Raw genomic sequence first — 13,648 nt, 5'->3', positions numbered from 1 at the left:
CAACACACCAAGATAAATGCTTCCAAGAAATGACAGTCTACAGCTTCTGTGCATTTAGAATTAAAGAAGTAAGCAAGATTATCTGAAGGTGGGAGAAAGCAAGGTGGGGGATTGGGTTACAGCATAGTTAAGGAGATTATGTGTTCTCTTGAGGTCATGCTTTAGAAAGAGGGTCTAAAAATACCATTTCAAAGGTGTGTAAACCTAGGTGCACAGACAGGGCTTGCTTAAGGCAAAGGTAAGCCTTTTACTAAAGAAGTTCTTGGGAGTGACTACCCACCATGACCTGCCCACTTTGGGATTTATGACCAGATCACCCTGTGAGGTTACTTTATGTAGAACCCCTTTTCCGTTCACAAGAGCCAGCAATTACACTTCTAGGTCTATACCCCAGATAAAGGAAAACATGTGTCCTCACAAAAACTTGGTTGTTAAAGTTCACAGCAGCATTATTCACAAAAGCCCCAAAGTGTAGCTTAGCAGTTGAGCATGGAACCAAGAGGTCACAGGTTGGATTCCAGGTCAGGGCACATGCCCTGATGCAGGCTCACCCCCCTGTGGGAAGCGTGGAGGAGGCGGCCTATTGATGATGTTTCTCTTTCTCTCATGGATGTTTCCATCTCTCTATCCTTTTCCCTTCCTCTCTCCCTAAAAATCAATAAAAATATATATTTAAAAACAACAACAACCCCCCCCCCCCAAAAAAAAAAACAACAACAAAACCCTAAAGTAGAAGCAACCTGAATGCCCATCAATTGACTGGATAAATGAAATGTGGTCTGTCCACACAATGGAATACAATTTGTTGATAAAAAACAAAATACTGATACATGATACAACATGGATGGACCTTGAAAACATGCCAAGTGAAAGAAGCTGGACACAACAGGCTACCTGGTGTATGATTCCATTTGTTTATCTGGAATAAGCAGTCCTATGGACACAAAAACTGGTGATTGTCTAACGGGCATTGACTGCTGATGGGAACAGGATATTTTGGGGGTGAGGGAGGTGTAATGAAATGTCCTAAAATTGTGGAGAGGTTGTATAGCTCTGGGTACAGTAAATACATTTATTTTACACTTTAAATCGGGATGTGAATTAGATCACAACCTTTTTATGTAAGTATGTATGTATGTATGTATTTTTAATTTAAACCTTGCTTTGGTAAAAAAAAGATGAACTCAGCTCAACGAAATGGAACCATCTGAGTGACTTCGTAAATGCCATATTCAGATCTTCCCGTTCCTCTGAACAGGGACAATGGGCTGTGACCATTTTCTAGGACCTGCTAAATGGAGGCCGGGATTTCAGAGCTTGATGCCGGGCTTCCTGGCGCCGGCAGGGTCGGGCCCCACAGCCCGAGCCCGGGTGGCTCCTGCCAGGCGGGCCGCGGGGCTGGGCGACACTGGGCGACGTGCCGGAACCCACGCCTAGAGCGGCCCAGCGCCCGGCGCGACACCGGGAAGGTGGGGCACCGGCTCCCCGCGGTCCCAAGAGGCACCCGCCACCCAAACAGCGCGCTCACCGCGCCCGCGCAGAGGCGCTCAGGGGGCGCCGCGGGGACGGGGGAGCGGGGACCGGGGGAGGCTGCGGGCCGGCCTACGCCACGGGCGCCGCGCACCCGGTCCCGCGTCTCCGCTGGTGGCGCCGCCCCGCCGCGGTCGCGCCCTCTGCCGGCTCCGCCTCTTCCCCTCGGCCGCCGCCCGCCCGGGACCCAAACACAGGCGCCTGCAGCGCGGCCGCGCGTGATCCCGGCGCCGCCCGCCCCCGACCCGCCGGCCGAGCGATGATGCTGCTGCTGGTGGGCACCTGCCTCGTGGCGTTCGTGCTGCTGCTCTACATGCTGTCCCCGCTCATCAGCCCCAAGCCCCTCGCCCTGCCCGGCGCGCATGTGGTGGTGAGTGGCCTCCCGGGCTGCGCCGCCACCTCCCGGCCCGCGCGGCCGGCCCGGCCCGCCCCTTCTCCCCACCGCGGGTCCCCTGCCGCCGTGCACCTGGCCATGCACCTGGCGCCGGCCGCGCGGAGGCCCTCGGGGACCGGCCTCGCCGCAGCTGGCTCCTCCCGGTGCTCCGGGGGCTGGAGCCGCTCGGTGACCCCGGCGCATCCCCGGGATGGGGCTGTTTTTGTCCTCAGTTTTCCCGACGAGTCCGTCAACGGAGAGGCTGAGCAACTTTGTCAAGGACACCGTGTTCGGGGGCGGGGTGGGGGGTGGGGTGGGGGGAGAGGCGGGGAAGGGAGTCCCTGCCGCCTGGAGGGGCAGAGGCGCTGGGAGCTGGGAGCTGGCCTGTGCGAGAGGCGGACCGAGCGGTTGCCAAAGGCATCCAGGGGGTGACTCACTTGGGGGAAACTGGCCGAGCCCAGTGGGCCGGCAGCCCTGGCCGGAGGGAGGTGCCGGGACGCTTCTGCCCGGTCTACACTGCTGGTTTCTCTGGCAGCTCAGCCTGGGGTCGGCTGATGGCGGTTCCTGGGCGACCCGGTGCCAGCATCGGAGTCCGATGCACCTGGCGGCCATCTAGGAGTGAAAGGGCGGTGGATGGGTTTGGTTTGTTTCTTACTGGAAGCTCGTGCCTTCCAAGATTCCTCAGGTGTAGCACTTCTTTTAAACTGAGAATGCCACCTTCCCTGGGCCCAGCACCTCGCTTTTTGCGGCGGCTTTGAATTTCCCCACCCCGGGTGCACACTGAGGCGGGAGGTTATGGGTGGGACTAAGCTGGTGGCACAGATCCTCCTGGTGCCCGAGGTGACACACTCGAGCCTCCCCACTGAGCTGTGTGCCATAGGACAGGATGGTCATTTCTTGTCGTGGGCTTTAAATCCGGACCAGCTTCGTGGATGAGAAAAGGTGTTTTCTTTAAGTTCTCTTTTGTAAAACAGTTCGTGAATTTCCAACTCCTGTGCTTCCCTATGTGGAAGATAGATGAGTGTAAATTCTTTGAGAGAGAGCAAGAAAGAGAGAGGAGCAAAACTTTACAGTCATGCCAAATCCTGAAGGTGTCACATCCATCCCCGTGATAACTTCTGCCACCATCGCATGGCTTTAAAGGTTGGATTCTTTCAGAACTTATGCTTGCAGAGCATAACTTGGAAAAAGGGAAAGCCAAATGCATTGATGAAAAATTTGAGTCAGTGTCTCTAAGAGAGTTTCCCTTAACCTTGACTCTGCTCCTTCCGCCCCATGATGCTGCAGGCGGCTGGTGGGTAAGGTGACAGACAAGCCTGGGAGAGACCAAGAGGAATCTCTTACTTTCACTGTCTAGTTTTGATGTGAGGGTGACATGAATAATTCACATCTGTCACCATCTGTCCTCCTTAATGTTATAAGGAGAGCGAAAACATCATTATTTTTCTTGAGATTTGTTAGGACTAGACCAGGTGGTGTTAGGAGAGGGAGCTGGCGTTTGGCATGGTTGTTTATGTGGAAGCATGAACAGACTAGGTCATAATTATTTATTGTTTCTTTTTTTAGAACAATTCTTACATACTAGTGTTATCTCCCTAATTGCAGACATCTTACAGGGTATGTGCTCTTGTACATCAGCTGGTTTTTAAAAAGCTGTTTAATTGACTTGTGTACTGGAAAATCAAGTTTTCCCTTTTTTGGAGATGGCTGGGAGCAACTTTCCTTGTAACACCCTCCCCCCTCTTGCCTTCAATAAGAGGGGTGGGGTGTGACTAAAGTTAGTAACATTTAAATAGAATTTCCAATGAATAGTAAGAGGGAATGATAAAGAAAGGAAATTAAACTTTTATCTTTAGTGTCCCACATCTGGGCTCTGTTTACCAATTGTCAGGCCACTCAGTGCACAGTTACCATTTTTCTCAGCCATCTTGAAGATCTCTCATATTTGCTTATAACTTTCAGAATATTATAGCCTAGAAATGGCTTATTCTTAGGTACCGTCTAAGAATTAGCTGTCTTGCTTGGGGGTTTAGTTTCCCATGAAGCATGACCCAAAAGTTGAAGTCTTACTCTTGTTCTTATGGAAAAATCTTAGAAGTGATCAGGTTGAACAGTTCTTTGTTGTGCGGTAATTTCACACAGCTAGCTTACTTATTACAGTCTAGAAAAAGACAGCAATAATAACAACAGCTAATATCAACATGGCACTTTACAGCATATACATTTTCTCCATAACTTCCGTTCATTCATTGAATAACAAATAGGAAATCTTACTTAAAAGTGTTCTTGTCATTGTATCTTTCATAGGAATAGCACAATACACCATTCTGCAAATGAATGTAGGCAAGTGTTTATTTTGAAACTGCTTATGCTTTGCACTGTGCTAGGAATGAGGGAGGTAAATTGGAGTGGGTACTGGTCCTCAAGGGACTTACAGTCTGGCAGGGGGACTAAGACATGTACGTAAGTAACTGCACAAGATAGAAGTGACGGGTAAAGGATGGAACTGAGTGACAGGAAGAGCTGATTGGAGGAAGTGAAATTGGAGCTGGCCCCTGCAGGGTAGGCAGGATTAAACGTACTCTAATATCTCCCTGTATACCACATTAAGAGTAAAAACACTTTCAGAGTGCATGACTAATTTCCCTTGTGATGAAGTATTTACAACTTTAACTTTAACGTCACATGCTCTTCGAACTTGAGAGAAAGCACATATAACTGACCATGTCTGAAAACGGGTTCAGGTAGGAATATTCCTACTCTGTCTAGATTGGTGCCAGTGAGAGCTTTATATGTATTGCACATGCGCGAGTCAACGTTTATTTTTAAATTGCCACTGCACGTCATATATACCAGCTGGTCGGTCTGAGAGACGTTCGGTCAGAGGGACGTACAGTCGGAGGGACATACTGTTGGTCACTTAGCCGTTTATATATATAGATTAGTTTCAGCTATATAGCATAGTGGTTAGATATTTATATAATTTACCAAGTGATGCCCCAATAATCCTAGTACCCACTAGCACCATACATAGTTATTGCAACATTAGTGACTCTATTCCCTATTCTGTACTTTACATTCCCGTGACTGTTCTGTAACTACCAATCTGTACTTCGCAATTCCTAAACTCTTTTCACCCAGTCCCCCAACCCTCCTCCCAGCTGACAACCATGAGTTTGTTCTCTACATCTTCCAGTGTGTTTCTGTTTTGTTCATTTATATTATTTTATTTTTATATAATGCTCTTTCACATGGTATTTGTCTTTCTCTGTCTAACTTATTTCACTTAGCGACCATCCATGCTGTCACAAATGGGAAGATGTCATTCTTTTTTATGGCTGAGTAATATTCCATTGTATACATGTACCACATCTTTATCCACTCATCTATTGATGGGCACTTAGGGCTAATGTATTATTTATTAGCTAGATTTATAGGACACTTTCCCTCCAGTGAACTCAGGAAAGGGTATAGGTGTGCAGTGTATATATAGTTCAGTGCTGGGGACAATGACAGCAGGCCCTGCTGATGGTACAATCTTCCATGTTTGCACTCATAAAGTCTGGGATGAAGAAGCAACAGTAGCTAAAAATTTAGTTCTTCTGTTGGTTTTTAGAGCCCATCATAATTATTTTAGGTGAACTTTCAACAGAAGGGAAATGCCAGGTGCTAAGAAGACTTTTTTTACTTTTAGGTCACAGGAGGCTCCAGTGGCATTGGAAAGTGCATTGCTATTGAGTGCTACAAACAAGGCGCATTCATAACTCTGGTTGCACGAAATGAGGTAAGTCTTCTAGGTACGTTATTAATAACTCATTCAACTTTAAATTAATCAAAGAGGTTGTACCAAACGTCCTGGTGTCAACACTTGCGCTGGAAATCTCCAGTTTGAGGTACGCCTCCCGAACCACGGTTATTTCTCATATTCAGGGCAGTTTCTTGGTCAAAGCCAGACCAGCTCCACAAATATAGATTTAGTGCCATCAACGATTAGGCAACACCATGGACGCTGCTGATTTTGGGGTGGGAGAGGCCAAGAGGAAGTTAGGCAGTACACCTGGCCACAGGAAGCTTGGAGGGCCCTCTGCTCACTGGGGGTGCCGGCAGGAGCATTGGTGACACTGATAGGATATGTAGATGTTTCTCATTTGCTTATGACGTGATATACATCTCTAGTGAAACCAGACCGCACTGAGGAATCTCACTCCTCCCCAGCAATTGAGCAGAACACCTGTTTTTCTGTGTTCAGTTGATACAAGGTCTGTTGTTCCTGCCAAAGTTGCTCCCATGCCCTGTGAAGCAGTGCCACTCTGTTCACACAAACAGTGGGGGAGTCCCCCTTTCTCCGTGGGGTGGGGGAAGTGACCAGGGTTGTGTTGTCCGCTGCCATGGTTCTGTGCCCGGCACAGTTGGCTCACAGCGGGTGCTCAGACATCGTTGAGTGACGATGGGAAGGGGATGCTAGAGGGGATGGGAATGTCAGTGTGGCGTCGGTGCCTGGGCACTGGGATGCCCCTGTGCAAAGGGAGAGCAGGAGTACCGTGACTGCTCAGATGGGGGTGCACAGGTGAGCAGGCTGCAGTGGGAGTGGCCGGCCATAGGGGCTCTGGGGGACGTTTAAACGTGATGCAGAACTAGGCTTGGACATCCAGTTTCTTTTTAAGATCAAGAAGGGCAGGATAAACATAAGAGGTATACTGCTGACTTCTACAACAGTGCATTTGCTTTGGCATGGATGCACCTTACAGGAGTGGAAACACGACTTCAATAAAAAGGCATTTTGTGAGGTTTAAACATTGCCTGTATTTGACTCGAGGCAGATGGAAAGAGGCGCAGGGAGGCCCGCATTGCATTTTGGGTTCTCAGAAGCTCATTGTGTGGTCCTTGTGTGCCTGGAGGTGAACGAGGAGCAGACGGGCTTTCTGGCCTCCAGAAGTCCTTTATTTGCTGATGAAATATTTTATTCCGATTTTCGCAAAGTTGGGTTGTGCATATATTGATTCGCAGAACAGTATTATTTTATTACAGACACATTCATGTTTAGAAAACAGGTGTGTCTTTCCAAAGGATTGCCTTCCCTTTTGTGCTTTTCTGCTGTCAGGACGTATTTAACCCCTAGAGTGCCGGGGAGCGCGATCGCTCTCCTGTCTTTCGCCAAAAGTGCCAGGAGCCCTATCAAAGCTTTGAAATGGCATCCAGTTCTAAGTCTGCTTTTATTAGTGATGATGATATTGCTAAATATGTCAATGTAGTAAAGGTTTCCTTAAGTTTTTGAATATGTAACTTCATTTACTTGCGATTCATAATTTTTTTCCTAAACTGCTGTAAAATCAGCAAAAATGCCTTGACAATTTTAGCAATCCTAGTTCCTAGGATATTGGTTGGCACTCAAAGGGTTAAATTGCATCTTTTAGAGCAAAGGAAGACACTGTAGACCAGTATTTGTCTTCTTGAAAATGAGTGAAACAAGCAAAATGAGTTATTGGAAGAATTACTGTTCCATGGACAGCTTTGCTGGTCTAAAGAGTAATTGTGAGAGTAGCCAGGCATGGATTTACCTGGTCCATCTAAAAAGTGATTTTTCTATATTTGCTTTTATAGCAGAGGAGGGAAATGTTGGGCGATCTCTCGACATGGAATCACATGTACCCTAATTTCATATCCACATGGTTATTCTTGTTTATATCAAATGTCAGATCAAAACATTGATGAGAACTGATAGGGTGCCCATCAACAATTAATACTGTCTCTTGGGATTTTTGAAGTTCATTTATTTTTCTATTATCGTTCTATACAATGAATTTAAAAACGTGCTATTGCTTAGCCATAGCTTAGCGTATGCTGCAGCTTCTTTTTTTTTGTCGATGGTGGCCCATCCCTGCGCAACATAGGTGCTGTCTTTGTGTTTTCTAGAATTTAATGAGTACTTACACAAATAATTACTTTTTCTCTCCTTTTAAACAAACAAGCAGATGAGTAGACAGTCGCCAGAACTAATAGTTCTTTCTTGCTTTCAGGAGAGGCTGCTGCAGGCAAAGAAAGAAATTGAGAAGCACTGTATTAATGACAAACAGGTAAAACCACTGTCTGCCTGATGCCTTTCCTGTACGAATCAACACAGGTGCATAAAGGGAAAAAAGGGATTCTTCAGTTCTGAATAGTTTACTGGAAGATGTGAGAGTTTTCTAATTAAAATACATACTAGACTGTTGTGAAAAAGGTGAAACTGCTTGAATTGTCTGGAATTTCTGATTATGACAAAAACATATAGATTCTAGCCCTAGCCGGTTTGGCTCAGTGGATAGAGCGTCGGCCTGCGGACTGAAGGATCCCAGGTTCGATTCCAGTCAAGGGCATGTGCCTTGGTTGCAGGCACATCCCCAGTGGGGAGTGTGCAGGAGGCAGCTGAATCGATGTTTCTCTCTCATCGATGTTTCTGGCTCTCTATCCCTCTCCCTTCCTCTCTCTAAAAAATCAATAAAATATATTTAAAAAAACACACAAAAAACATAGACTCTAACACATATACACACACACAAACCATCAAAATAACAAAATGCTTTGCTGGAAAATGATTTTATTTAAATCAACTTGATACCAACACTTAAGGGGAAGGGGGCATTTAAAAATATTTTTGGGCCAAACCGGTTTGGTTCAGTGGATAGAGCGTCGGCCTGCGGACTGAAGGGTCCCAGGTTCGATTCTGGTCAAGGGCATGTACCTTGGTTGCGGGCACATCCCCAATGGGAGGTGTGCAGGAGGCAGCTGGTCGATGTTTCTCTCTCATCGATGTTTCTAACTCTCTATCCCTCTCCCTTCCTCTCTGTAAAAAATCAATAAAATATATTAAAAAAATAAAAAAATAAAAATATTTTTGGGTTATGGAATTGTTTGATAGATAAAATGGAGTATATATATATACACACATATATATATATTTATTAGTATGTATAACTTTTATTAACATTTAAAAAAATGTCACTTGTCTGTGGCATAGGTTTTATTTACTAGTATAGTAAATGATCCAATCCTGCATAAAAAAGCATGTTTAAAAATTAATTCCATGATTCCTGCTCCCTTTTTAAACAGTTGTTTTCTGTGTGATGGTACAGGGATAAAGTCCAGGGCAATCCCTTGAGTCTGGAATATGCCAGGGCACATTTTCGAAGGGGTGTTTCCTTTCCTTAGGAATTTATATCATTTGGATGGAATTTATATCATTCAAACTTTCTGCCTGAAAACCCTGCAGCCATTGGTCTCTTTATTCATCTCTTTGACTTCCCATGTCACAGCTTCATTTCTCACACATGGTTTCTTAGAGCTGGGAGAGATCTTGGTCATTGCGTGCCTGACACCCTTATTGCACAGGTGAGGTCACTGCAGCCTTCCCAGGTTCTGCTCGGAAGTTGATAAAGGGACAGGATTGGAACTCAGCCTTCCCCAGTGCATGCACGTTCTTTCTACCGCCTCGTACCCACACTACACGTGGGTGCATATCATTGATGTACTCACATGCCCACCCACACACATACTCTGTCTGCACCTCAGCATGATGGCCAGTGTCAACACGGGAGAATTCATGGAAAGACTGAGAAACCAAGGACACCTTCCTACTTCTCTCTGCTACCTCCCTGGGAACATAGAAGTTCCTATGTCAGTGACCTAAGCTCTGCTTTGGAAACATTACCCACAAAGGAAAATTAAACAAAAGCTCATTGTTTGTCCCTGTTAGTGTTCTTCATTTCTGTCTCATAAATTTCTATGCAAGTAAGCATGGAATATATGCCTTCTCCCCCTTTTCTCCCTCACTCTGTTCCTTTTCAAAGACTAAATGGACTTGTTTTCCAAAGTAAAGCACAGGCTGAGGCTTCCCGCCCTCCCTCTGGGCTGCGCACCCCCAGGCATGGCTGTTTATACCTGGTGGGCTCCGGGGCTGGGCTCAGTGGCCCCCTTGCTGAGAGAATCCGTTGAGTGGCCAGTCATCCCAGAGGCAGGGATCTCAAGCAAATCTCAGAAGGAACCAGATGTGACTTGGCTCCCTGCTCAGCTCCTGCAGGCCCAGACTGACCCTTGGTCTCCACGATAATGTCCTGTGTCCCGGCCTCCGAGCAGGAGCCCAGGCTGAGGTGGCTTCTGCTAGTAGATATTGTTTACTTATCTCTATTCCACCGGCTGGTATTCAGTCCCAACAGGGCAGTCACAGCTCTGATATTGCTCCAAGGGAAGTCATTCTTTAAACCTATTTGTTAGATTTATTGTTATTCTTTTTAGCAACTTAAGAGATTAACAACCTGAGATGTGATTTATGTATTCTTTAATGTATGTAGTCTTTTTAATAACAACTTGAGGTAGAATTTATGTGCAATAAACCACACCCATTTAAAGGTGTACACACATGTGAAACCACCACCAAGATGCAGAGACAGAACATTTCCAGCACCCCCCAGAGTTGGCCCTCACCCCTGTCTCCCCTCCTGACTGCAGGTGGTCAATGACCTGTTTCTGTTATTGTAGATGAGTAGTGGCATTTCAAGAGGAGCATTTTTTTTCTATTTCCAGCCACATTGAGGTATAATTGACAAATAAAAATTGTATGTATTTAAAGTGTACAACATGATGATTTAACATACGTTTACATTGTGAAATGATACCACGATCAATTAACACATCCAGATTTCACATAGTTATTTTGTGTGTGTGGTGAGAACATTTAAGATCTATTTTTTTAGCAAATGTCAAGTATAAAGTAGTTCAGTATTAATGACAGCCTTTACGTTCTACATTAGATCCACAGAACTTACTCATTTTATAGCTGAAAGTTTGTACCCTTTGACTAACATTTGCATTTGTTTAAAACAGTTGTCTACAGAAACTGCTAAGAAAATTAGACTCTGCTAATTGCGTTGTCAACAGATTTTGAGTTTGCTCGAAACAATTTTCTATAAAAACTGCTAAGAAAATTAGACTCTGCTAATTGCATTGCCAACAGATTTCAAACAGTGCAATTGGTACATCCAAAATTGGACTCCTTATCTTGTGGAAAGAATTGCCTTTAATTAAAAAACAAAACTAAACTAAAAAACCGCCTCCAAAACTTTTAAAAATAGTTTCAGATAACCTGCATAGCTTTAGTCATTACTTTCTCTTTCTAACAGGTGGTGCTTTGTATATCAGTTGACGTATCCCAAGACTATAGCCAAGTGGAGAATGTCATAAAACAAGTAAGAGGCTGAGCTAATTGGAATTAATTCATATGCCTTTTGTTTGGTTCTTACCATTTTGCTGGGTGGTTTGGAATTGGTAAACCTTCCTAAGAGGTCTAATAGTTTTATAGATTTTACTTATTGGCATTGAGTGACTCTTCTTTTGTCTTCCTTAATGTCTTCTCTGATGCATTTTTCCAGGCACAGGAGAAACTGGGCCCAGTGGACATGCTTGTAAACTGTGCAGGAATGTCAATTTCAGGAAAATTTGAAGATCTTGAAGTTAGTACTTTCGAAGTAAGTAAAAATTTGTTTTTTGATCATGGAGATAGCCCATACACTAAAAGCAGAGCAAGGCTGCCCTGGCTAGTTTGGCTCACTGGATAGAGTGTCGGCCTGGGGACTAAAGGGTCCCAGGTTCAATTCCAGTCAAGGGCATGCACCTTGGTTGCAGGCACATCCCCAGTGGGGGGTGTGCAGGAGGCAGTTGATCGATGCTTATCTCTCATCGATGTTTCTAGCTCTCTATCCCTCTCCCTTCCTCGCTGTGAAAAATCAATAAAATATATATATTTAAAGCAGAGCAAGGCTTTACAAATGAAATAGATGAAGTGTGTTCAGATTTCCTGGAAGCCTTGGGAGACTAGAGGGAGGCAACACAAGCTTTTGGTCCCAGTGCCACGACTGTCTAGCCTTAAGGATTCAGACAAGTCTCTCAACCTCGGTTTCCCCAGTTATAAAACAGGAATGGACCCTCCATTCCAACACATCACTGTGATGTATCCCTGAGGTGATAGAGAACCCCTTATAAACCGGGAGATTCTGGATTTTCATGTCAAGTGTTTGTATTTTTAACATAGAAAAAACAAAGAGTTGAGGAGCAAACTCTTTAAGAGTTTTCAAATCAGAATAAAGAGATCATGTGTCATATTTATGATTGCATTTTTAAAACGGGTTTGACATGCAGCCTCTCCTTGTCATTTATTTCAGCCCTAAAGAAATGGACATCAGATCTGAAATCTTTAAGTGGGAAACAGTTTTTTAGTTGACATTGCATCTGCCATCTTTTCTTAATGTTCTATCTAACTTCATCAAAGTCATGGGTTTTGAATGCCTTTGTCTGTGAAGTGAAGTTGCATCTGCTGTAGGAAAGGAGACTGTTGGAGCAGCAGTTTAGATATCTTGCTCCCAGGGGACTGTGGGAAAGCACCATGCACTCTGATTTAAAGTCAAGTTGGGAGAGTCCAGATGTAATATTTGCAGACTGGTGCCTTACCCGGGGCTGGACAGTCTTAAGGCTCTTTTATCAACTAGGTAATGATAGTTGACCATTACACCTTTATCTGTGGGTAATCAAAGGGGGGTTTTAAAGATTATTTCAATAGCAGTGTGAAGAATCAATTGGGGGGAATAGTTGTAATAGTGATCTTGGCATGAAATGATGAGGGAGTTCAGAGGTGGCCAGCACAAGAGGAATAGGGTGTGTGTGTGTGTGTGTGTGTGTGTGTGTGTGTGTGTGTGTAAGATGATATGGAGGGACAGTTAGTGGACTCTGCCTTGACAGTGTAGAGGGTACAGAGGACTGAGGTAGAATAGGTTGCAGGGTTATAATAAATGAAGGCACTGTTGTAAAGCTGGGACCTCAGGAAGCGGGTGTGCCTGCGTGGGGACAGGGGGAGTCAGGATGGTTACGTTTGTGTGTCTGATGGAAGAAGAAGATAACTGAGTGAATGTATTGTGGGGTATGTAACTGTGAGCAAGAGTAAAAGAAACTATGTACACTGCCAGGGGAATGCCTGTATTGGGTATCCATAGTAAGCAGACAGTGAAGCAGGTGAGATGAAGAGAGAAGGAAAATAACAATGCCGTAATATGGAGCTTGTGAAACATAAAAAAATGTACAATTCTAATCTTTTAAAAAAATTCACTTTGCTCTCAACCTTCAGTCTCCCATTCATACTGTTTTCCTCCCTCCCTCCCTCCCTCCCTCCCTCCCTCCCTCCCTCCCTCCCTCCCTTCCTTCCTTCCTTCCTTCCTTCCTTCCTTCCTTCCTTCCTTCCTTCCTTCCTTCTTCCTCTCACCCCTCTCTTTTGTTTGAAAAACAACCCAATCACAATTTGTTGCTTTGCCACACCTGCAGCATCTTTCCACGCTGGCAGCCACCGCATGACTTTGTTGCTCTTTGTCCCGCAGCAGGCACAGCAGAGAGAAAGGTGGACTTTGGCATCAGGCTGCACCAGTCCGAGGTACTGGGTCTGATGGGTTCTAGCCTGACCATTTGCCAGCTGTGTGATCTCAGGCAGATCAGTCTTTCTCTTCCAGTCACAGCTCCCATCTCCATGAAGTGGGTGGGCCGCTCCCTGAGCTGTGAGGACTGAGTAACCTAATCTGTGCGTGGCGCTTAGCCCGTGGTGGCTGCTTACAAATACTAATGTCCTTTCCCAGGTATTCATTCATTCAACCCACAAATGCTCGAGAGAAAGCCTCTCGTGCACCCAGCATTGTTCTGGGTCCTGGGGATGCGTGCTGAGCAAGAAGATAA

General features: G+C 45.3%; 1 protein-coding gene across 3 annotated transcripts in view; it reads left to right on the top strand.

Moving 5' to 3' along the window:
- The first annotated feature begins 1,677 nt into the window (after window positions 1–1,677).
- KDSR (3-ketodihydrosphingosine reductase) overlaps window positions 1,678–13,648 on the top strand; it is a 31,565-nt gene continuing 19,594 nt past the window's right edge. For 2 of the 3 annotated variants that reach the window (XM_059706286.1, XM_059706285.1), the window contains exons 1-5: window positions 1,683–1,900; window positions 5,598–5,687; window positions 7,921–7,977; window positions 11,059–11,124; window positions 11,308–11,403. In XM_059706286.1, the coding sequence (XP_059562269.1) occupies window positions 1,790–1,900; window positions 5,598–5,687; window positions 7,921–7,977; window positions 11,059–11,124; window positions 11,308–11,403 (420 nt within the window). In that variant the 5' untranslated portion in view covers window positions 1,683–1,789. Of the gene's footprint in view, window positions 1,901–5,597; window positions 5,688–7,920; window positions 7,978–11,058; window positions 11,125–11,307; window positions 11,404–13,648 lie in introns of all 3 variants that reach the window. The other variant, XM_059706287.1, reaches the window with a different exon arrangement.

The sequence above is a fragment of the Myotis daubentonii genome, chromosome 8 (genome assembly GCF_963259705.1).
Source record: "Myotis daubentonii chromosome 8, mMyoDau2.1, whole genome shotgun sequence".
In the NCBI taxonomy this organism is placed as follows: Eukaryota; Metazoa; Chordata; class Mammalia; order Chiroptera; family Vespertilionidae; genus Myotis; species Myotis daubentonii.
Note: the sequence above shows the minus strand (reverse complement) of the source record. Positions and strands in the feature narration are given on the sequence as shown.